This window comes from Scyliorhinus canicula, chromosome 15, assembly GCF_902713615.1.
Source record: "Scyliorhinus canicula chromosome 15, sScyCan1.1, whole genome shotgun sequence".
NCBI classification, from domain to species: Eukaryota; Metazoa; Chordata; class Chondrichthyes; order Carcharhiniformes; family Scyliorhinidae; genus Scyliorhinus; species Scyliorhinus canicula.
In genome coordinates this window covers 29,511,301-29,533,321 of record NC_052160.1, presented here as the reverse complement: position 1 = coordinate 29,533,321, position 22,021 = coordinate 29,511,301, and the positions used below count along the sequence as shown (strand labels likewise).

The 22,021-nt window shown below is 50.1% G+C and overlaps 1 protein-coding gene across 1 annotated transcript in view; it reads left to right on the top strand.

The window, feature by feature from the left end:
• Positions 1 to 9,928, top strand: part of abca3b (ATP-binding cassette, sub-family A (ABC1), member 3b) — a 191,204-nt gene extending 181,276 nt beyond the window's left edge. The window contains 1 exon segment of the mRNA XM_038820903.1: positions 4,641 to 9,928. Within this exon segment, the coding sequence (XP_038676831.1) occupies positions 4,641 to 4,828 (188 nt within the window). The 3' untranslated portion in view covers positions 4,829 to 9,928.
• The last annotated feature ends 12,093 nt before the right edge of the window (positions 9,929 to 22,021 follow it).

Below are 22,021 nucleotides of genomic sequence, written 5' to 3'. Positions count from 1 at the left end.
CCCCCCCCCCCCCCCCCCCCCCAAAGGCTAGGACCCCTCCTCGCCGCGACTCTCCCTCCACTGTACTCCTGTGAGCCAGCTGACTTCTGCTGACCCCGGCAGCTCCCGCTCTAACTCCGACCCCTCCCGATATGAGGTCCCCCCTTCTCCCCTGCATCAGCTCCTTGGCACCGCTTCAGCGTGGAAAACCCGGTCTAATAACCACACCCCTCGCCACCAGCTCCACCCCCTCATCCCGCAGCGCGGGAAACCAGAGAAAAGCCCATGCTTTCACACTGCCCCACCCCACCAACGCAGCTCCCAAACAGCAGTCCCAACCCAACCACCAACTCCGTACAAACAAAGACACAGATCAACCACAAACCCCAGTACCCCCCTTAGAACACAAAACCATAACCCACATCGTCCGAAAGCGAGAGAAAAAACAGAAACAAACAGAATAACCCGCTACAGCATAAACAATGATACAGAAATAGAAAAACTCCCACAGCTCCCAATCTCTAGTTCGAGTCCAACTTTTCAGCCTGCACAAAGGCCCACGCTTCCTCTGGGGACTCAAAGTAGTGATGCCGGTCCTTGTAGGCGACCCACAGGCGCGCAGGCGGCAACATGCCGAACTTCACCTGCTTTCCGTGGAGCACTGCCGTCGTCCGGTTAAACCCGGCTCTCCGCTTGGCCACCTCCGCACTCCAGTCCTGGTAGACACGCACTACCGAATTCTCCCACTTACTACTCCTCACCTTCTTGGCCCATCGGAGAACACACTCCCGGTCACTGAACCGATGGAACCGCACCAGCACCGCCCGCGGGGGTTCATTCGCCTTAGGCCGCCTGGCCAGTACTTTGTGGGCCCCCTCCAGCTCCAGGGGCAGATGGAAGGATCCTGCCCCCACCAGCGAGTTCAACATCACAGCCACATAGGCCGGCAGGTCCGACCCCTCCAGCCCCTCCTCGAGGCCCAGGATCCGCAGGTTCTTCCTCCGTGATCGAAGCTCCATCTCCTCGAACCAATCTTGCCACTTTTTATGAAGCGCCTCGTGTATCTCCACCTTCCCCACGAGGGCCGAAACCTCCTCGCGCTCAGAGGCCTGCTGCTGCAACTCAAGTATCGCTGCACCCTGGGTTGTCTGGGTCTCCAGCAGCTTTCTAGTTGTCACCTTCAGGGATTCCAACAACTCCACTTTCAGCTCCGTGAAATAGCGCAGAAGGGCCGCCTGCTGCTCCTCAGCCCACTGCCTCCACTCCTCAGGGGCTCCACCGGCCGCCATTTTGTCCACCTTCCCCCACTTTTCCAGGGGAGCTGCTGCCGTTTTTCTCCTCGCCCCACCGAGTCCGCACCATAAATCCCGGGGGGTTTTGCTCCAGACCCCTTTATCCACCGGGAATCGTCGAATCAGCGCCGTTTGGGGCCCTTAAAAGAGCCCACAAGTCCTATTAAAGCGGGAGCTGCCGAACGTGCGGCTTAGCTCCGCATAGCCGCAACCGGCATACTCACTGCTTGTTAATACTAACCCATTAATAGTACTCACTGTAACTGAGATTACTAACCTAAATAGTACTTATATTTTGCTGATACCTACCTATTGATAGTTACTCATTGTAACTAAGATTACTAACCTTTTGATAGTGTTCACTGTAACTGATATTACTATCCTATCGGTAGTACTCACTGCTTGCTGATATTAAGCCTTAGTAGTATTCTTAGTTAACTGAGATTACTAATCTATCAATAGTACTCACAGTTAACTGAGATTACTAAAATATCGATGGTACTCTCTGTAACTGAGATTACCAACCGATCAATAGCACCCACTGCTTGCTGATACTAACCTATTGATAATACTCACTGTAATACTAACCTATCAATAGTACTCACTGGTTACTAATAGTAACCCACCGATTATACTCACTGTACTTGAGATTACTAACCTATTGATAGTATTCACTGCTTGCTGACGCTAACCCATTGATTATACTCAGTGTAACTGAGATTGATAGTACTTGCTTTTTGCTGATATTAAGCTATCAATAGTACTCACAGTTATCTGAGATTACTAACCTATTGATATATCCCTGAACCGCTCGATCCTTGCCCGCCGCCACACTCAAAAACCCGCATCCAACCTCTCCCTGTGCAAAACTATGATGCCCGCAAATTGGTGCCCACACCGAAGCACCTTCCTACAGATGCTGCCGCCACTGTCCCCGCACCCTCATGGCCGCCACCAACACAGGGCTCTTAGAGTACTTGGCCGGCAGAGGCGCCGTTAACAACGCCCCTAAGCTTCTGCCCTTACTAGAGGCTGCCTTCATTCGCTCCCATACCGTCCCCTGCCCCACCACCCATTTTCTAATGGCTATATCTGCTGCCCAATAATAATTCATTATATTTGGTACGGCCAGACCTCCACACATATCCCTATTCCAACAGCATCTTCTTTACCCATGGAGATTTCCCCACCCACACAAATCCTGAAATCAGAGCATTAATTTTCCTGAAAAAAGATTTTGGAATGAAGATCGGGAGGTTCTGGAAAACAAATAGGAACCTCTGGAGTACCGTAATTTTCGTCCTTATGCTTCCCTACCAGTGCCTTATACAGCAACTGGACCCAATCCACAAACTCCTGCCCAAATCTGAAACATCCCAGCACTTCCCACAGATACTCCCATTCAACCCGATTGACTACCTTCTCCGTGTCCGTAGCGACTGCCACCTCCATCTCCTGTCCCTGTGGGGGCATCATTACATCATTAATAACCGCCTAACATTAGCCAACAGATGCCTCCCCTTACAAACCCCGTCTGGTCCTCCCCTATCACTCCTGGTACACAGTCCTCAATTCACAAGGCCAAGATCTTTGCCAGCAGTTTGGCATCCACATTTAGCAGCGATATCGGGCAGCAGGACTCACAATGCTCCAGGTCCTTATCTTGCTTCAAAATTAAGGATATTGAAGCCTGCGATAACGTAGGGGGTTCTCCCTTATCCCGCACCCCATGGTATGCCCTTACCAGCAGGGGCCTCGGATCCCCAGTAACTTCTTATAAAATTCTACAGGGAACCCATCAGGGCTCGTGGCCTTCCCTGCCTGCATCGCCCCCATGCACTCTATTACCTCCACTAATCCAATGGGGCCCCAGCTCCTCTACCTGGTCCTCCTCCACCTTGCGGCACTCTCAAGTGGTCTAGGAATCGCCACGCTCCCCCGATTCATCGAGCCTCTTATGAAGTTCCTCGAAGGCCCCATTCACCCCCACCGGGTACAGAACCGCTCTTCCCCTCCCATCCTTCACTTTTTCAATCTCCCTTGCTGCCTCCTGCTTCCTACTCGCCTTCTCCCCATACTCATACACTGCCTCCCTGGCCCTCTGCAACTGCCCCGCTGCCTTCCCATTAGACACTAGCCGAGCTCCATCTGGAGCTTCTGCCCCTTCAACAACCCTGCCTCTGGAACTGGTGGAGCCTCACCACCATCGCCCTTGGCGGAGTGTTCACCAACGGCTTCCTCATCAGCGTCCTATACGCCCGGTCAACTCCAGGGGCCGGTCGAGGGCCCCCTCCATCATCATCTGCTCCAGCATTTTGGCTACGTATGAGCCAGTGTCTGCTCCCTCGATGCCCTGTGGCATCCCAACACTTCTTAAATTTTGTCTCCAGAACAGTTCTCCAGATCTTCCACCTTCTCCTTTAGCCGCTTCTGGGTCTCCCACATCATCCCAATCTCGGCCACCAACGAGGTAAGTTGCTCCTCATGCTCCCCCATCACTTCCTCCACTTTATGGATCGCTTGCCTCTGGGTCTCTAGCCTCTGCTCCACCTGATCGATCCCCACTTTTAGCGAGTCTACCACCTTTGTCAGGTCCTCCTGAGATTCCCTTCTCTGCCTGCTTAACTTCTCATTAAGAAGTCCCATCAGCTGCTCCATTGACCATTGGGCTAGTAGGGCCAACCCTTTACCCTCCGCCATCTTCCCCTGTGTCGCACAGAGTTTCTTACTCCAACAGCTCCGTCCTTCCCGACCCATTTTTGGTCCACAAATCCATCCACCGACACCATCAGGGGAGCTTTACTTTCCTCCACCTCCTCTGCACCTTTTTCCACCAAAATATCAGCCCAGCAAACGGGGAAAAGGACCGAAAAAACCGCCTCAAGCGGGAGCTGCCAAATGTGTGACCACTAATTCCATGGCCGCCACCAGAAGTCGAACAGTAAACGAAGATTACTAAACTATCAAGACTCCTCACTGCTTGCTGATACCTACCCATCGATTATACTCACTGTAACTGAAATTACTAACGTATCAATAGTACTATTTGCTTGCTGATACCAACCTATTGATAATACTCAATTTAACTGAGATTAGTAACCTATTGATAGTACTCACTGATTGCTAATACTAACCCACAGATAGTACTCAGTTAACAGATTTCTAACCTATCGATAGCATTCACTGCTTGCTGATACTAACCTACTCACTGTAACTGAGATTAATAACCACATTGTAACTAAAGTTACTAACCCATCACTGGCACTCACAGTAACTGAGAATACTAACCTATCAACACAATTCACTGCTTGTTGATACTAACTCTTTGCTCACCGCCAACTGATGTTACTAGTAGCTTGAGCTTGTAATTGTCATGCTTGCATGTAAATGGAGAATCACTTCCATTTTCCTCCCCTTGTTTACAGATTTTCGGCACACTAGAAAGGGCCAAGGAGACATACAATGTCAAGGATTATTCAGTCAACCAGATCTCCCTCGAGCAGGTGTTCCTCAGCTTCGCGCAATTCCAGTTTCATACAGAGGAAAGATCAGATTAACACTGGTCAAACTGAACTCCTGTCCTTGACCATGACCATGAACTCACAGGAGGCGGGTTCTAGATGCAGGGGCCATGCACAGGAGCATGTCTATGCGGGGCGGGGCAAACAGTGCAGCAGAAATAAAACCCAGAGTAAAGTTAACACTAAACCCGTGAGGCCCGGACTCTGCAGGGGTTGCGCAGGTTCACAATGTGCTGGATCTCGACAGGTTCACGGCGTGCTGGTGCTGGGCAGGTTCACGGCGTGCTGGTACTGGGCAGGTTCACGCCGTGCTGGTACTGGGCAGGTTCACGCCGTGCTGGTGCTGGGCAGGTTCACGCCGTGCTGGTGCTGGGCAGGTTCACGCCGTGCTGGTGCTGGGCAGGTTCACGCCGTGCTGGTGCTGGGCAGGTTCATGGCGTGCTGGTGCTGGGCAGGTTCATGGCGTGCTGGTGCTGGGCAGGTTCACAGTGTGCTGGTGCTGGGCAGGTTCACGCCGTGCTGGTGCTGGGCAGGTTCACAGTGTGCTGGAGTTGGGCTGGTTCATGGTGTGCTGGTGCTGGGCAGGTTCACGGTGTGCAGGAGTTGGGCTGGTTCACAGTGTGCTGGGGTTGAACTGGTTCAGAATATGCTGGTGTTGGGCTGGTTAAGAGTATGCTGGAGTTGGGCTGGTTCAGAGTGTGCTGGCGTTGGGCTGGTTCAGAGTGTTCTGGAGTTGGGCTAGTTCACATTGTGCTGGAGTTGGGCTGGTTCAGAGTGTGCTGGCGTTGGACTGGTTCAGAGTGTTCTGGAGTTGGGCTGGTTCAGAGTGTACTGGAGTTGGACTGGTTCAGAGTGTTCTGGAGTTGGGCTGGTTCAGAGTGTGCTGGAGTTGGGCTGGTTCAGAGTGTTCTGGAGTTGGGCTGGTTCAGAGTATGCTGGAGTTGGGCTGGTTCACAGTGTGCTGGAGTTGGACTGGTTCAGAGTATGCTGGAGTTGGGCTGGTTCACAGTGTGCTGGAGTTGGACTGGTTCAGAGTGCGCTGGGGTTGGGCTGGTTCAGAATGTTCTGGAGTTTGGCTGGTTCAGAATGTTCTGAAGTTGGGCTGGTTCAGAGTTTGCTGGAGTTGGGCTGGTTCAGAGTTTGCTGGAGTTGGGCTGGTTCAGAGTGTGCTGGTGTTGGGCTGGTTCACAGTGTGCTGGAGTTGGACTGGTTCAGAGTGTGCTGGAGTTGGGCTGGTTCAGAGTATGCTGGAGTTGGGCTGGTTCAGTGTGCTGGAGTTGGGCTGGTTCAGAGTATGCTGGAGTTGGGCTGGTTCACAGTGTGCTGGAGTTGGACTGGTTCAGAGTGCGCTGGGGTTGGGCTGGTTCAGAATGTTCTGGAGTTTGGCTGGTTCAGAATGTTCTGAAGTTGGGCTGGTTCAGAGTGTGCTGGCGTTGGGCTGGTTCAGAGTGTTCTGGAGTTGGGCTAGTTCACATTGTGCTGGAGTTGGGCTGGTTCAGAGTGTGCTGGCGTTGGACTGGTTCAGAGTGTTCTGGAGTTGGGCTGGTTCAGAGTGTACTGGAGTTGGACTGGTTCAGAGTGTTCTGGAGTTGGGCTGGTTCAGAGTGTGCTGGAGTTGGGCTGGTTCAGAGTGTTCTGGAGTTGGGCTGGTTCAGAGTATGCTGGAGTTGGGCTGGTTCACAGTGTGCTGGAGTTGGACTGGTTCAGAGTATGCTGGAGTTGGGCTGGTTCACAGTGTGCTGGAGTTGGACTGGTTCAGAGTGCGCTGGGGTTGGGCTGGTTCAGAATGTTCTGGAGTTTGGCTGGTTCAGAATGTTCTGGAGTTTGGCTGGTTCAGAATGTTCTGGAGTTGGGCTGGTTCAGAGTTTGCTGGAGTTGGGCTGGTTCAGAGTGTGCTGGTGTTGGGCTGGTTCACAGTGTGCTGGAGTTGGACTGGTTCAGAGTGTGCTGGAGTTGGGCTGGTTCAGAGTATGCTGGAGTTGGGCTGGTTCAGTGTGCTGGAGTTGGGCTGGTTCAGAGTATGCTGGAGTTGGGCTGGTTCACAGTGTGCTGGAGTTGGACTGGTTCAGAGTGCGCTGGGGTTGGGCTGGTTCAGAATGTTCTGGAGTTTGGCTGGTTCAGAATGTTCTGAAGTTGGGCTGGTTCAGAGTTTGCTGGAGTTGGGCTGGTTCAGAGTGTGCTGGAGTTGGGCTGGTTCAGAGTGTGCTGGAGTTGGGCTGGTTCACAGTGTGCTGGAGTTGGGCTGGTTCAGAGTGTGCTGGAGTTGGGCTGGTTCAGAATGTTCTGGAGTTTGGCTGGTTCAGAATGTTCTGAAGTTGGGCTGGTTCAGAGTTTGCTGGAGTTGGGCTGGTTCAGAGTTTGCTGGAGTTGGGCTGGTTCAGAGTGTGCTGGAGTTGGGCTGGTTCACAGTGTGCTGGAGTTGGACTGGTTCAGAGTGTGCTGGAGTTGGGCTGGTTCAGAGTATGCTGGAGTTGGGCTGGTTCAGTGTGCTGGAGTTGGGCTGGTTCAGAGTATGCTGGAGTTGGGCTGGTTCACAGTGTGCTGGAGTTGGACTGGTTCAGAGTGCGCTGGGGTTGGGCTGGTTCAGAATGTTCTGGAGTTTGGCTGGTTCAGAATGTTCTGAAGTTGGGCTGGTTCAGAGTTTGCTGGAGTTGGGCTGGTTCAGAGTGTCCTGGAGTTGGGCTGGTTCAGAGTGTGCTGGAGTTGGACTGGTTCAGAGTGTGCTGGAGTTGGGCTGGTTCAGAGTGTGCTGGAGTTGGGCTGGTTCAGAGTGCTCTGGGGTTGGACTGGTTCACAGTGTGCTGGAGTTGGGCTGGTTCAGAGTATGCTGGAGTTGGGCTGGTTCAGAGCGTGCTGGAGTTGGACTGGTTCAGAGTGCGCTGGGGTTGGGCTGGTTCAGAATGTTCTGGAGTTTGGCTGGTTCAGAATGTTCTGAAGTTGGGCTGGTTCAGAGTTTGCTCTAGTTGGGCTGGTTCAGAGTGTGCTGGAGTTGGACTGGTTCACAGTGTGCTGGAGTTGGACTGGTTCAGAGTGTGCTGGAGTTGGGCTGGTTCACAGTGTGCTGAGGTTGAACTGGTTCAGAGTGAGTTGGAGTTGTGCTGGTTCAGAGTTGCTGGAGTTGGGCTGGTTCAGAGTGTGCTGGAGATGGGCTGGTTCAGAGTGTGCTGGAGTTGGGCTGGTTCAGAGTGTGCTGGAGTTGGGCTGGTTCACAGTGTGCTGGAGTTGGGCTGGTTCACAGTGTGCTGGACTTGGGCTGGTTCAGAGTGTTCTGGAGTTGGACTGGTTCAGAGTGTTCTGGAGTTGGGCTGGTTCACATTGTGCTGGAGTTGGGCTGGTTCAGAGTTGTTCAAGTTGGGCTGGTTCAGAGTGTGCTGGAGTTGGACTGGTTCAGAGTGTGCTGGAGTTGGACTGGTTCAGAGTGTTCTGGAGTTGGGTTGCTTCAGAGTGTGCTGGAGTTGGGCTGGTTCAGAGTGTGCTGGAGTTGGACTGGTTCAGAGTGTGCTGGAGTTTGACTGGTTCAGAGTGTGCTGGAGTTGGGCTGGTTCAGAGTGTGCTGGAGTTGGGCTGGTTCAGAGTGTGCTGGAGTTGGGCTGGTTCAGAGTGTGCTGGAGTTGGGCTGGTTCAGAGTGTGCTGGAGTTGGGCTGGTTCAGAGTGTGCTGGAGTTGGGCTGGTTCAGAGTGTGCTGGAGTTGGGCTGGTTCAGAGTGTGCTGGAGTTGGGCTAGTTCAGAGTGTGCTGGAGTTGGGCTGGTTCAGAGTGTGCTGGAGTTGGGCTAGTTCAGAGTGTGCTGGTGTTGGGCTGGTTCAGAATGCGCTGGAGTTGGGCTGGTTCAGAGTGCGCTGGAGTTGGGCTGGTTCAGAGTGCGCTGGAGTTGGACTGGTTCAGAGTGTGCTGGAGTTGGACTGGTTCAGAGTGCGCTGGAGTTGGACTGGTTCAGAGTGCGCTGGAGTTGGGCTGATTCAGAGTGCGCTGGAGTTGGGCTGGTTCAGAGTGCGCTGGAGTTGGGCTGGTTCAGAGTGAGCTGGAGTTGGGCTGGTTCAGAATGTTCTGGAGTTGGGCTGGTTCACAGTGTGCTGGGGCTGGGATGGTTCAGAATGTGCTGGAGTTGGGCTGGTTCAGAATGTTCTGGATTTGGGCTGGTTCAGAATGTTCTGGATTTGGGCTGGTTCAGAGTGTTTGAATTAAGGCCTCATACTCTGAGATTGTGACTGGGCAAAGCTGCAGTATTTAGTCAGGATAAGAAATGGATGCAGTCCTGGGATTTGGACCTTGGTGCTGTACACTACCTTTGTTATACGTGAACTGGATTATATTACACTGGAGACAACCCTATTTGTTCAATCGTCTTGTTCCAAGATAAAACATCATAAAGTGATCAGAGCAAACAGGCTGATGAATTGATCGATATACCACCTTTCCCAATGTGTCATGCAGTCGGGTCTTTCTGCTCTCTGTTTTGCACCTGAGGATCAAGGTGCAGTTCCTGTTGTAACACTGGAGTCCTCTGCATTCAGGTCTTAATTCTAGTTCCGCCTCAACTACAATTCAGAAGGCTGACCTCGTACCAGATTATAGCTTGTTACCAGGCATGATCACAGAATTGATATTGTACAGAAGGAGACTATTCAGCCCATCGTAACTGCACCATCTCTCCAACCGAGCATGATGACTTGATGCCATTCCCCTCCCTTTTCCTCTGCACATTGTTTCAATTCAACTAATCATTCAATGCCCTCTTTAATGCCTCAATTGAACCAGCCTCCAACACGCTTCCAGACAGCGCCTTTCAGACCAAGCACTCGCTGTGTGAAGAAATTTTATCCCACATCACATCTGTTTCTTCTGCAACTCACTTTAAATCTACCCACTCATTCTTCATCCTTTTATAAGCAGGAACAGCTTTTCCCTATCTATTCTGTCCAGGCCCCTCATGATTTTGAACACCTCTATCCAATCGTTGCTTCTCTCCAAGGACAACAGTCACTACGTCTCCAAACTATCCTCCTAACTGAAGTTGCTCATTCCTAGAACTATTCTTGTAAACGTAGAGTTGTTGTTTGTTACAAATAATGATCCTGCTCAAGTTATGGATCGTTAGTAATGACCGATGCACCAAAATAAAAGTACAATACTAAAGATGCTGGAAATCTGAAATAACAACAGTAAAGGCTGGAAGTACTCAACAGGTCAAGCAGCATCCATGGAGAGAGAAACCGAGTTAACGTTTCAGCTTATTGGTATTTTGTCAGAACTGGAAAACAGAGGACTCAGGAGCAGGAGTAGGTAATCTAGCCCTTTGTGCCTACTCCAGTGTTCAGTAAGACCATGGCTGATCTCATTGTGTTTCGATTCCGCTTTCCTGTCTGTTCCCCATAAGCCTTGACTCCCTTACCTGTCAACTCAGCGTTGAATGAATTCGGAGACCTCTTGAGGAAGAGAATTCCAAATTCTAGTGATCCTCCAAGAAAGAATCCCTCCTCATCTATGTCTTTAAAAATATTGGGCATTATTTAACTTTTAAAAAAAAGCTGAGCCCAATGACCTTGCTATCTAAGGACACTTTGGTTTTTTTCGGCTCATGGCGGGGAACGCCCTGCCAAGGCCACACTTAGCCGCATACCCTGAATTGAGGAGCTGTAATGAGCAGAGCACCTCCGTGCAGGAAGAGATTGGGGCGCCGAGAGCCCCCCACACACACCACCACAAACTGGCAAGGCACCCCCAGGCCCGCTATCTGGTACAGGCAGCATGTCAGCCTGGCACCTTTACACTGCCAGCCTGGCACCCAGGCAGTGCCCCTGCCAGTATGGAAATGCCATCTGGGCTCCCTGGCAGGGCCAGGTTTACACCCAGGTGGCACAGCTTGGGTGCCAGGCTGCAGTGCCAAGGTGCCCAGGTTGGTGCCAGGGTGCCACCCTGCCCAAAGGCTGACCACCAGGGGGGCCCCGATTTGCTGGAGGACCCCCTCACTTGCTTTTCCATCTGGTCCCCGTTTGTGTGGCCCAGTGCTAAACGGCGCTTGACTAGGGTCTCCTTGGTGAGGCCAATAGATGCCGGGTGGCCATTTGATCCGGCCAGCTCAGGGTCTACCGGCTGCGTCCCATCCCAATTCCAGTGGGATACAGCCAGTGGATAATGCCCTGTATCCCCTAGTTCGAGACTCCCCCGCAAATGGAAATATCCTCCCAGTATCTACACCATCAAATCCACTTATGTTTCATATGATCAGGAAGCAGAGTAGGCCATTCGGCCCTCGAGTCTGCGCTGCCATTTAATAAGATGATGGCTGATCTGATTGTACCTCAAATTATGCATCTTACCTTACCTGCTAACCCATCATCCCTCCTTGCTCACCAATAATCTATCCACCTCTGCCTTAAAAATATTCAGAGACTCTGCTCCCACCCCTTTCTCAGGAAGAAAGTTTCAAAGACTCACGAGAGAAAAAAAATGTGCTTCATCTGTGTTTTAAATGGGTGGCCCCTATTTTTAAACAATGACCCCTAATTCTTTCTCCCACAAGAGGACCCACACTCTCTACATCCACCCTGTCAAGACCCCTCATGATTTCATTCTTCTAAACTCCGATGAGTATAGACCCAACCTGTTCAACCTTTCTTCACAGGATAAGCCCCAATGAGTCAAGTGAACCTTCTCAAAAGCAATTGTATATTTTTTCAAATAAAGAGACCAAAACCGTACACTGTTCCAGATGTGGTCTCACCAATGCCCTGTGCAGCTGCAGTAAAACTTCCCAATTTTTAATTCCATTACCCTCGCAATATACTCCAAAACTCTATTTGTCTTCATAATCATTTGCTGTACCTGCATACTAACTTTTTGTGATTCATGTACCAGGACACCCAGATTCCTCTGTACCACTGAGTTCTGCACCGTCTGACCATTTAACTAGCACGCTGCGTTTCCATTCTTCCTGCCAAAGTCCGACAAGTTCACACTTTCACACATTCTACTCGATCTGCCAAATTGCGACCCACTCATTTAACCTGTCTATACTTCTTTGCAGACTCTCTACCTTTTCTTGACAACTTACTTTCTTACCTCTCTCGGTGTCATTGGCAAACTTAGCTACCATAACAGTCTTTCCATCCAAATCATTGATGTAGATTGTAAATAGTTGAGCCCCAGCATTAATCCCTACGACACTCCACTAATTCCAGCTTGCTCACTTGGAAAAATACTCCTTTATCCCTACTCTCTATTTCTAGCTAACCAACCCTTCATACTTTTTTTAAAATAAATTTAGAGTACCCAATTATTTTTTCCCAAATAAGGAGCAATTTAGCATGGCCAATCCACCTACCCTGCAATCTTTGAGTTGTGGGGGTGAGACCCACGCAGACATGGGAAGAATGTGCAAACTCCACATGGACAGTGATCCGGGACGGGATCGAACCTTGGACCTCAGCGCCATGATGCAACAGTGCTAACCACCGCACCATAGTGCCACTTTCCTTCATCCTTGCTATAATGTTATCCTCTACACAATGTTCTCCGATCTAATGCAGTAACTTTTGATGTGGCACCTTTTCAAATGCCATTTGGAAATCCAAGTACATCACATCTACAAGTTCCCCTTTATCTACCTGGCTTGTTAGTTCTCAAAAATTGCAGTACATTAGTAAAACACGTTTTCCCATTCACAAAGCCATATTGACAATGTCTGACATTATGATAATATGATCATAACCTCAATAATACAATTCACCTGCAATACACCTGTGGCAGATGTTAGGGTAACTGGCCTGTGGTTCCTGCCTTCTGTCTGCCGCTTTCTTGAATAAAGTTATTACCAAAGTTATTTTCCAATCCACTGGGGCCCTTCCAGAATCTAAAGAATTTTGGAAGATAATAGCAAATGCATGTCTGCATCTCTGCAACCACTTTTAAGACACGAGGATGCAAGTGGTCTGGTCCTGGGGACTTGTTAGCCTTTAGGTCTATTAGTTTTCCCAGCAGCTTTTCCAAGTGATGCTGATTTTAATTTCATCCTTCCTGTTCACCTTTTGATTTTGGGGAGTTTTCTCTGTCTTCTGTGAAGTCAGGCACAAAATACCTCTTCAACACCTCCATTTGTTCTCCATTGTCAATTCACCAGACTCGATCTCTACAGGACCAACACTAGCTTTAGTTACTGTTTTCCTATTTTAATGCTTGCATAAACTCTCTACTTTTATGTTGGTAGCTAGCTTTCTCTCACACTCAACTTTCTCCCTCTTTTTTTAGTCTTTCTTTACTGGTTCTTAAAATCTGATAAATATTCTGACCGACCAGTAATCTTTGCAGATTTGTTTCAATTTAATATAATCTTCAACTTGTTTATTCAGCCATGGATGATGCACCCTTCACAAAGAGTCTTACTGGGAGAAATCTTTGATGAACATTATTAAATATCTCTTTAAAGGTCTGCCACTGTATCTCTCCTGTCCTATCATTCCCCATTCACTTAGCTAGCAACGCTTTCCTAGCCTTAAAATGATCTTTTATGCGAGTTTAAAATACTAGTCTTACATCCACACTTCACCCCTTCAAACTGAACTTGAACTTGAAATTTCATTATGTTATGATTGCAGTCAGCTAAAGGCACTTGTACCATGAGATTATTGATTAACCCTGATTCATTGTTCATTACCCATTCTAGCATAGCCTGCTCCCTGGTTGGCCGTATACTGTACTGCTCTGCAAAATTGTCCCATTTATTTCTTCCTTTATGCTCTATCCGAAAGTGAAAAACTGTTAGGGAACCTAAGAATTACTTCCACAAGTGACTTCTTACCTTTACTATGTTTTATCTCTACCCAAACTGATTCTATGTTTTTCTCTTTTGAGCTAAGGTTATCTCTCACTACTATACTAATGACATCCTTAGTTAACAGAGCTACCTTACTTTAGTGGTCACAGAGGAGTCAGGTACGAGAGTATAATGAAAATGATTTATTGTTCAAGCAAACTTTTTACAGGACACAATCCAAGTCCCAGCAGTCATTGCCAGTCAATGACCATCTGCAACAAGGGAGAATCCAACCATACCCCCATGACATTCAATGGCATTAGCATATTGAATTCCCCCACTATCAACATCCTGGGAGTTACTATTGACCAGAAATTGAACTGGACCAGCCATATAAATACTGTGGCTGCAAGAGCAGATCAGAAGCGGGGAATTCTGCAGTGAGTAACAGTGGCACCATGGTTAGCACTACTGCTTCACAGCGCCTGGGGCACTCGGGTTTGATTCTGACTTTAGGTGACTGTATGGAGTTTGCATATTTTCCCCATGTCTGCGTGGGTTTCCTCTGTGAGCGCTGGTTTCCTCCAACGATGTGCAGGTTAGGTGGATTGGCCATGCTCGTCCACTTAGTGTCCAAAAGGTTAGGTGGAGTTACAATAGGGCGGGGGCCTGTGAAGGGTGCTCTTTTGAGGGGGTCGGCGCAGACCCAATGGACTGAATGGCTTCCTTCTACACTGTAGGGATTCTATGATTCTATAACTCACTTCCTGACTCCCCAAAGCCCGTCCACCACCTACAAGGCACAAATCAGGAGTGTGATGGAATACTCCCCACTTGCCTGGATGAGTGCAACTCCAACACTCTGGAAGTTCAAGACTAATCGGGACAAAGAAGCCTACTTGACTGGCATCCTATCCACCACTTTAAAAATTCACTCCCTCTGCAACCAACACATCGTGGTAGCAGTGCGTACCATCTACAGGATGCACTCTGGCAACTCACCAAGGCTCCTTTGATAGTATCATCCAAACCTGAGAACTCCACCACCAAGGATTACAAAGGCAACAGAAGCATGGGAGCAGCACCACCTGCAAGTTCCCCTCCAAGCCACACGCCATCCTGACTTGCAGGAGAAATAGTAACATAATGGCTCCATTCTCCAGCTGCTCCAACGACACATAGAATCAAAGAAAGGCCTTTCCTGTGCCATTTGGTCGGTTGTCATGTCTGTGCCTGCTTTCTGTCAGTGCCAGCCACTTGGTTCCACTCCCCCACCTTTTCCCCCATAGCTGCTCATTTTTTCTCTTCAGAAAATTACCCAATTGCCTTTTGAAAGCCACGGTTGAATTTTCACCACCATACTCGAGCAACGTATTCCAGATCCTAAATGCTCTTGCTCTCGATGTAAAGATAAAAGTGTTTCCTTATATCCCCATAGTTTCTTTGACTGATCACCTTGAATTGATGTCTGCTGGTTCTTGATCCTTCCACCAATGGGAATGATTTCTCCCTATCTGCTCCACATGAAACTGAATCTGAGACTCACTTTAATTTGTTCCTGGTAACTAAACTCGATCTGGTCCTGACTAAATTATTTGCTGGTAATTAAATCTTTGCTGTTCACCAGAACATTCAAAGCTAGAAATTGAGTAGTCTATTCTTATATCTACAGATATTCCTGTATTTTACAGGAAAGTAGTTTCAGTAAAGATTCAGGAAGGGGGTGGGGGCGGCATGGGTGGAGGAAGGTGGCATTCTACAGGTATGAAAACTGCTTTCCAAACAATTGTAGTTGAGACCTTAAAACAGTGGGTGAAAAAGAACAATGGATCAAAACATCAACATTCAATGCAAGAAGCATCTTTCTGTGGCTGAGGAGATCTGTTGGTCTCAGACTATAATCACATTGTTTTGAGGTTGAATAATCTTATGTGTAATCTTAGGATATCAGTCTGTCAGCAAAATCTGATCTTCTCTGGGAGACACTTGAGAAATTTGAAGTGCAATGCTAACTCAATAAAGACTTTGTACCAGGTAATGCGCAGGTAGATTCATTCCAGTTACCAGAAAATGAGCACTGTCCCACCACAAGCGCTTGTCATTTTCATTTGATTTAACAAAACTTTAAAAATCCTGATCTCCACTAACAAACCCGTGTTCCTGATCTGCCAGTGATCCCACCCAGTCACAAAGTGTAAATGTATCAATACTTTAGTGTTTTTATCAAAACATTATTGTCTGAATTTATACTGTATATGTTAACCAGAAATATTTAACATATTTGGAGCCTATCAATGGGAATAGTAGATGGGGCATTACTGAGATACGATTTTATTGAAGCTGAGGTCTGGCTCAGGTGATAGTAAAGAACCTATACTGTTGTATCTCAAAATGTCACTGTTTATTTTGGACAATAGTGTTGGCTGCACAAAGGAAAGTCTTACAGCAGCTGGTGGATGATGAGAGCCTGATTCCTATTTGTACTTATGATCATGATGAGTCTGCTTTTTAAACACATTGGAGCCCATTCCCGAGGTTTTGATGCCATGTGTCAACCTCACGGCATTTCAAAAAATCCAAAATTGATGGCAGCTCACTCGTCATGTCCTGGCATCACAAGCCACATCCTCAATACCGCCTCCCAACAATCAGGCCCATTGGTTCAGATCTGAATCAGACTGATATCAAGCACCTCTATTTGTCTAAAACCTCTGTTTCAGTGTCCCAAATACCGAATAACCCAACACTGAATAACCAAAGTGAAAGAAGAGTCCAGATTTGTTGCAGTCGATGCCGTGCAGTAGTGTTGCAAAGCAACCAGTCAGCACAGGTTTCAAGCTATGACTGTGATGATGCTGGATGTTCATTCTGACTTTGAGATATGCTGCTAAAGACTGTTACCCAGATTAGCACCGACTTGGTTTCCACCATGCAGTTCAAATCCAATGAATGTAAACAATGATTAATACTGTTACCTGCTGCTCACTTTGTATTCTCGAATATGAAGTTTATTTTTTTAATTAAAATCTGCACTTTAACAACTCAGAAATCTTTGTGATTTTTTTGTGTGTTGTGAACTAGAACCTTAACAGTTTCCAATGAACAGTAGTTGCGATTATTTCCAATTAGGATTACAGTATTCAAATAAGCAAAATACTGCAGATGCTGGTGTGGTGAATGTATAATGCTTAATTCACACTATATAGCATTGTGTCCTTGTGGGCTCTGTCTGTGAGCCGTTGCGCGGCTCTGCCCACAGGGGGAGATGAGGAGCTTGTACAGGGCTCCACCCTTGGCCCCTCCCACTACCCAAAGTGTAAAGTGCTGCGGCCTTGTGAGTCTGCCCTCAGTTCTTCTGGTCGCAGGCAGGCTCAGTTGTAAGTCTATTAAAGCCACAGTTTACTTCCTCTCGTGTCTCGAGTAAATTGAGGGTCACATCAATTTAATAGACTTTAAAAACCACCATGGAATCAGCCCTCAAACCTGATCAACTAGAACTCGACCCGCAGGCTGCACAAGCGAAGGAAATCTTTCTACACTGGCTTCGGTGCTTCAAGGCCTACCTGGCTGCGTCGACTACCTCCACTACTACTGAAGAGCAGAAACTCAGTCTACTGCACGCACGGGTGAGCCATCGCATCTCTACGCAGCACGATAGTACCAACTTGTACACCGAGGCCCTTGCTATGCTCGACCGACTATACGTGCGGCCTGTAAATGAAGTCTACTCGCGGCATATTTTCACTACCCGCCGCCAACGCCCCGCAGAGTCACTAGAGGACTACCTGCACGATCTAAAAGCTCTTGCACGGAATGTAACTTTCAGGCTGTAACTGCCTCCCAACATATGGAACACACTGTCCGTGATGTGTATGTTGCAGGGGTCCGGTCTAACTACGTGCGCCAGCGTCTCCTCGAAAAAGGGGCCCGGTACTTGGAGGACACGGTAACGCTAGCAACCTCAATGGAGGTTGCGTTTCAAAGTTTGAACTCGTTCCCCGCAGACCACGTGCCCCATCATGGACCCCCGACCAGAGATTGCCCCAGGCCTGCGCCACGCGGCCACCCACCCACTATGGAGCGCCAGCGTACCATTTTTGCGGTCAGCCCCAACACCCACGGCAGCACTGCCCGGCCCGCGACGCGACCTGCAGCAGCTGCGGTCGAAAAGGACATTATGCTAAGGTATGCCTGTCTAAATCGAAACCCTCTAACTCTCCCGCTGTCCAGAGCAATCGGTCCCCCAACTCGCAGACCCCGCAATGTTGCAGTGTGTCTGCCGACTCCGCCTCCACCCGACATGTGCGACTCATGGGGGCCGCCATCTTGGCAATCCTCCCCCACGCGGCCGGCCATGTGCGAGTCATGGGGGCCGCCATCTTGGGCGTGGATCTCCCTCGCCGCCCACCACGTGCGATCCACGGGGGTGACCATCTTGGACGCCATCTTCTTCATCGCCCGCCACGTGCGATCAACGGGGGCCGCCATCTTGGCCATCACCCGATGTTCATCTTGACGACTACGACCTCCGTGGACAGTCATCACGGGGCCACTCCAGCACTGCTGATCAAGCCACTGACTACCCGCAACTCAACGCAGTCACTTTGGACCAGTCACAGCCAAAGCACCTCAGGAGCTCGATGATGTCCGTTTAGGTCAACGGATACAAGACACCGTGCCTCTTCGACTCCGGGAGCACCGAGAGCTTCGTACATCCAGACCTGGTAAGACGCTGTTCACTCCCTATCTTCCCTGCACGGCAAACTATCTCCCTCGCCTCGGGTTCGCACTCGTTCCAAATACAAGGGCGCACCGTTGCGACCCTAACAATACAGGGCGCCAGCTACTCTAATTTCCAGCTGTACGTACTCCCAGACCTCTGCGCCCCACTCTTACTCGGGCTCGATTTTCAATGCAATCTTAGAAGCCTCACACTCAGCTTCGGCGGACCCCTACCTCCTCTCACTATATGCAGCTTAGCGACTCTAAAAATCGACCCCCCTACACTCTTCGCTAATCTCACTGCTAACTGCAAACCTGTAGCCACTCGCAGCAGGCGGTATAGTCTGCAGGACTGGGTATTTATTAGAGCCGAAGTCCAGCGGCTCCTACGTGAGGGAGTCATAGAGGCCAGTAATAGCCCCTGGAGAGCTCAGGTGGTGGTCGTCAAGACCGGGAAAAAGTTCCGGATGGTGGTTGATTACAGCCAGACCATTAACCGGTTCACGCACCTCAATGCGTATCCCCTCCCCCGAATTGCAGACATGGTCAGCCAGATCGCCCAGTACCGCATATTCTCCACGGTGGATCTGAAGTCTGCATACCACCAGCTCCCAATCCGCCCGGAGGACCGCCACTATACGGCGTTCGAGGCAGATGGCCACCTCTTCCATTTCCTCTGGGTTCCCTTTGGTGTCACAAATGGGGTTTCGGTGTTCCAATGAGCGATGGACCGAATGGTGGACCAGTACGGGCTGCGGGCCACGTTTCCGTACCTGGATAACGTCACCATCTGCGGCCATGGTCAGCAGGACCACAACACCAACCTCTACCGATTTCTCAAAACCGCCCAGAAACTCAATCACACATACAATAAGGAGAAATGCGTTTTCCGCACAACCAGGCTAGCCATCCTCGGCTATGTCGTGGAAAACGGAGTCCTGGGGCCTGACCCGGACCGTATGCGCCCCCTCTTACAACTCCCTCTCCCTCATTATTCCAGGGCCCTCAAGAGGTGCCTTGGATTTTTCTCCTATTACGCCCAGTGGGTCCCCCAGTATGCGGACAAAGCCAGCCCACTATTTAAGACCACACTCTTCCCACTGTCAGCCGAGGCCCGCCAGGCCTTCAACTGCATCAAGGAGGACATCGCCAAAGCCGCCATGTGGGTGGTGGATGAATCCGTCCACTTTCAGGTGGAGAGCGACGCCTCAGAGGTCGCTCTCGCCGCCATTCTGAACCAGGCAGGGAGACCAATAGCCTTTTTCTCCCGAACCCTCTCCGCTTCGGAACTTCGACACTCCTCAGTCGAAAAAGAAGCTCAAGCCATTGTGGAAGCCGTACGGCACTGGAGGCACTACCTCGCACGTAGGAGGTTTACCCTCATCACCAACCAGAGATCGGTTGCCTTCATGTTCGACAACTTGCAACGGGGCAAAATAAAAAACGATACAATCTTGAGATGGAGGATCGAACTTTCCACCTATAATTATGACATCATATATCGGCCTGAGAAGCTCAACGAGCCCCCAGATGCCCGGTCCCACAGCACATGCGCCAGCACGCAAGACGACCGATTACAGGCTATCCACAATTACCTCTGCCACCCGGGGGAAACCCGGCTCGCCCACTACATCAAAGCCCGGAATCTGCCGTTCTCCACCGAGGAGGTAAAAGCCATCGCCAAGCATTGCCCGATCTGTGCGGAGTGCAAACCGCACTTCTATAGACCAGACAAGGCCCACCTGGTAAAGGCTTCCCGGCCCTTTGAACGCCTGAGCATCGATTTCAAAGGGCCACTCCTCGACCAATCGAAATGTGTACTTCCTCAACGTCATAGACGAATTCTCCTGATTTCCGTTTGCTATCCCATGCCCCGATATGACCTCCCACACAGTGATCAGAGCCCTGCAGAGTGTCTTCACCCTGTTCAGCTTCCCCAGCTACGTACACAGCGACAGGAGTTCGTCCTTCATGAGCGACGAGCTTCGTCAGTATCTGCTCGACAAGGGCATCGCCTCAAACAGGACTACCAGCTATAACCCCCGGGGGAACGGGCAGGTGGAGAGGGAGAACGCGACAGTCTGGAAGACCGTCCTACTGACCCTACGGTCCAGGAATCTCCTGACCTCTCACTGGCAGGAGGTCCTCCCCGACGCGCTCCATGCAATTAGGTCCCTCCTGTGCACGGCCATTAACCAGACCCCTCACGAGCAATTATTTGTTTTCCCTAGGGGCACTACCACGGGGGCTTCGCTCACATCTTGGTTGAGGACACCGGGCCCGGTTCTCCTCTGGAAGCACGTCGGGACACATAAAACGGACCAACTAGTAGAGAGGGTACTACTGCTACACTCGAACCCACACTACGCCTTTATAGAACGGAGGGACACCGTTTCCCTCCGGGACCTGGCGCCTGCAGGATCCACCACCACCACCGAGGTACCCCTCACACTGCACCCCACCCGCCCCCGCCCCCCCACGCCTACAGGTTTCCTGCACCCCCCTTCGCTCGTCGCACAGGTCAGGAACGAAGCTCTGAACGAACCACCCCCGGAGTCCACCCTCAGATCCACACTGCCCGTCAGCACACAGCCATCCGGAGGCTGCAACCTCAGTGCTCCGCCGATCCCAGCGGACGACTCGGCCACTGGAGCCCACGCCGGACTTGATCTTTTACAGGGGGTGAATGTGGTGAATGTATAATGCTTAATTCACACTATATAGCATTGTGTCCTTGTGGGCTCTGTGAGCCGTAGCGTGGCTCTGCCCACAGGGGGAGATGAGGAGCTTGTACAGGGCACCACCCTTGGCTCCGCCCATGGCCCCTCCCACTACCGCAAGTATAAAGCGCTGCGGTCTTGAGTCTGCCCTCAGTTCTTCTGGTCGCAGGCAGGCTCAGTTGTAAGTCTATTAAAGCCACAGTTTACTTCCTCTCGTGTCTCGAGTGAATTGATGGTCACATAAGCTGGAATCTGAAACAAGAACAGAGAATACTGGAAAACCTCAGCTGGTCTGCTACATCTGTTATTCCAGCGTTCCCTGTTCTTCTTACAACATCTTGTCAACAAATCTTGGTAAAAGATTTTTACACCTTGAATATATAGGGTGGGATTATCCATCCCACCGCACCAGTTTTCTGGTGTGGCTCGTTCCCGCTGGCAGTGCCGCCAGCCGGCCAATGGGATTTCCCATTGTGGGCAGTCCCACACCGTCAGGAAATCCCCGGGAGTGGGTGCACTGCCGGCGCAACAGAGAACCCCACCAGTGGAGAATCCAGCCATGTTGGCTCGCCGCGGAGTAAGGTCTTTAAGTTTATGTCCCACTCCAGAGAGCTCACATTTCATTGCAGTACTGAGAGAGTACAGGTGAGATCTGAGTATTGTATTAAATATAGAAAATCCCTACAGTGCGAGGAGACAATTTGGCCCATTGAGTCTGCACTGACCTTCTGAAAGAGCACACTACCGAGGCCCAATCTTCTGCCCATAACCCCAACTAACCCTTGGACACTGAGGGGCAATTCATCATAGCCAATCTACCTAATCTCCACATCGTTGAATGTGGGAAAAAACCGGAGGACCTGGAGGAAACCCACGGGGAGAAGGTGCAAACGCCACACAGTCACCCAAGATCGGAATTAAACCTGGGCCCCTGGCGCTGTGAAGCAGCAGTGCTAACTACCGTGTCGCCTTCAGATATTTGCTCTCAGATAGACGTAATTTTCTTTTTCTTTTTTTTATAAATTTAGAGTACCC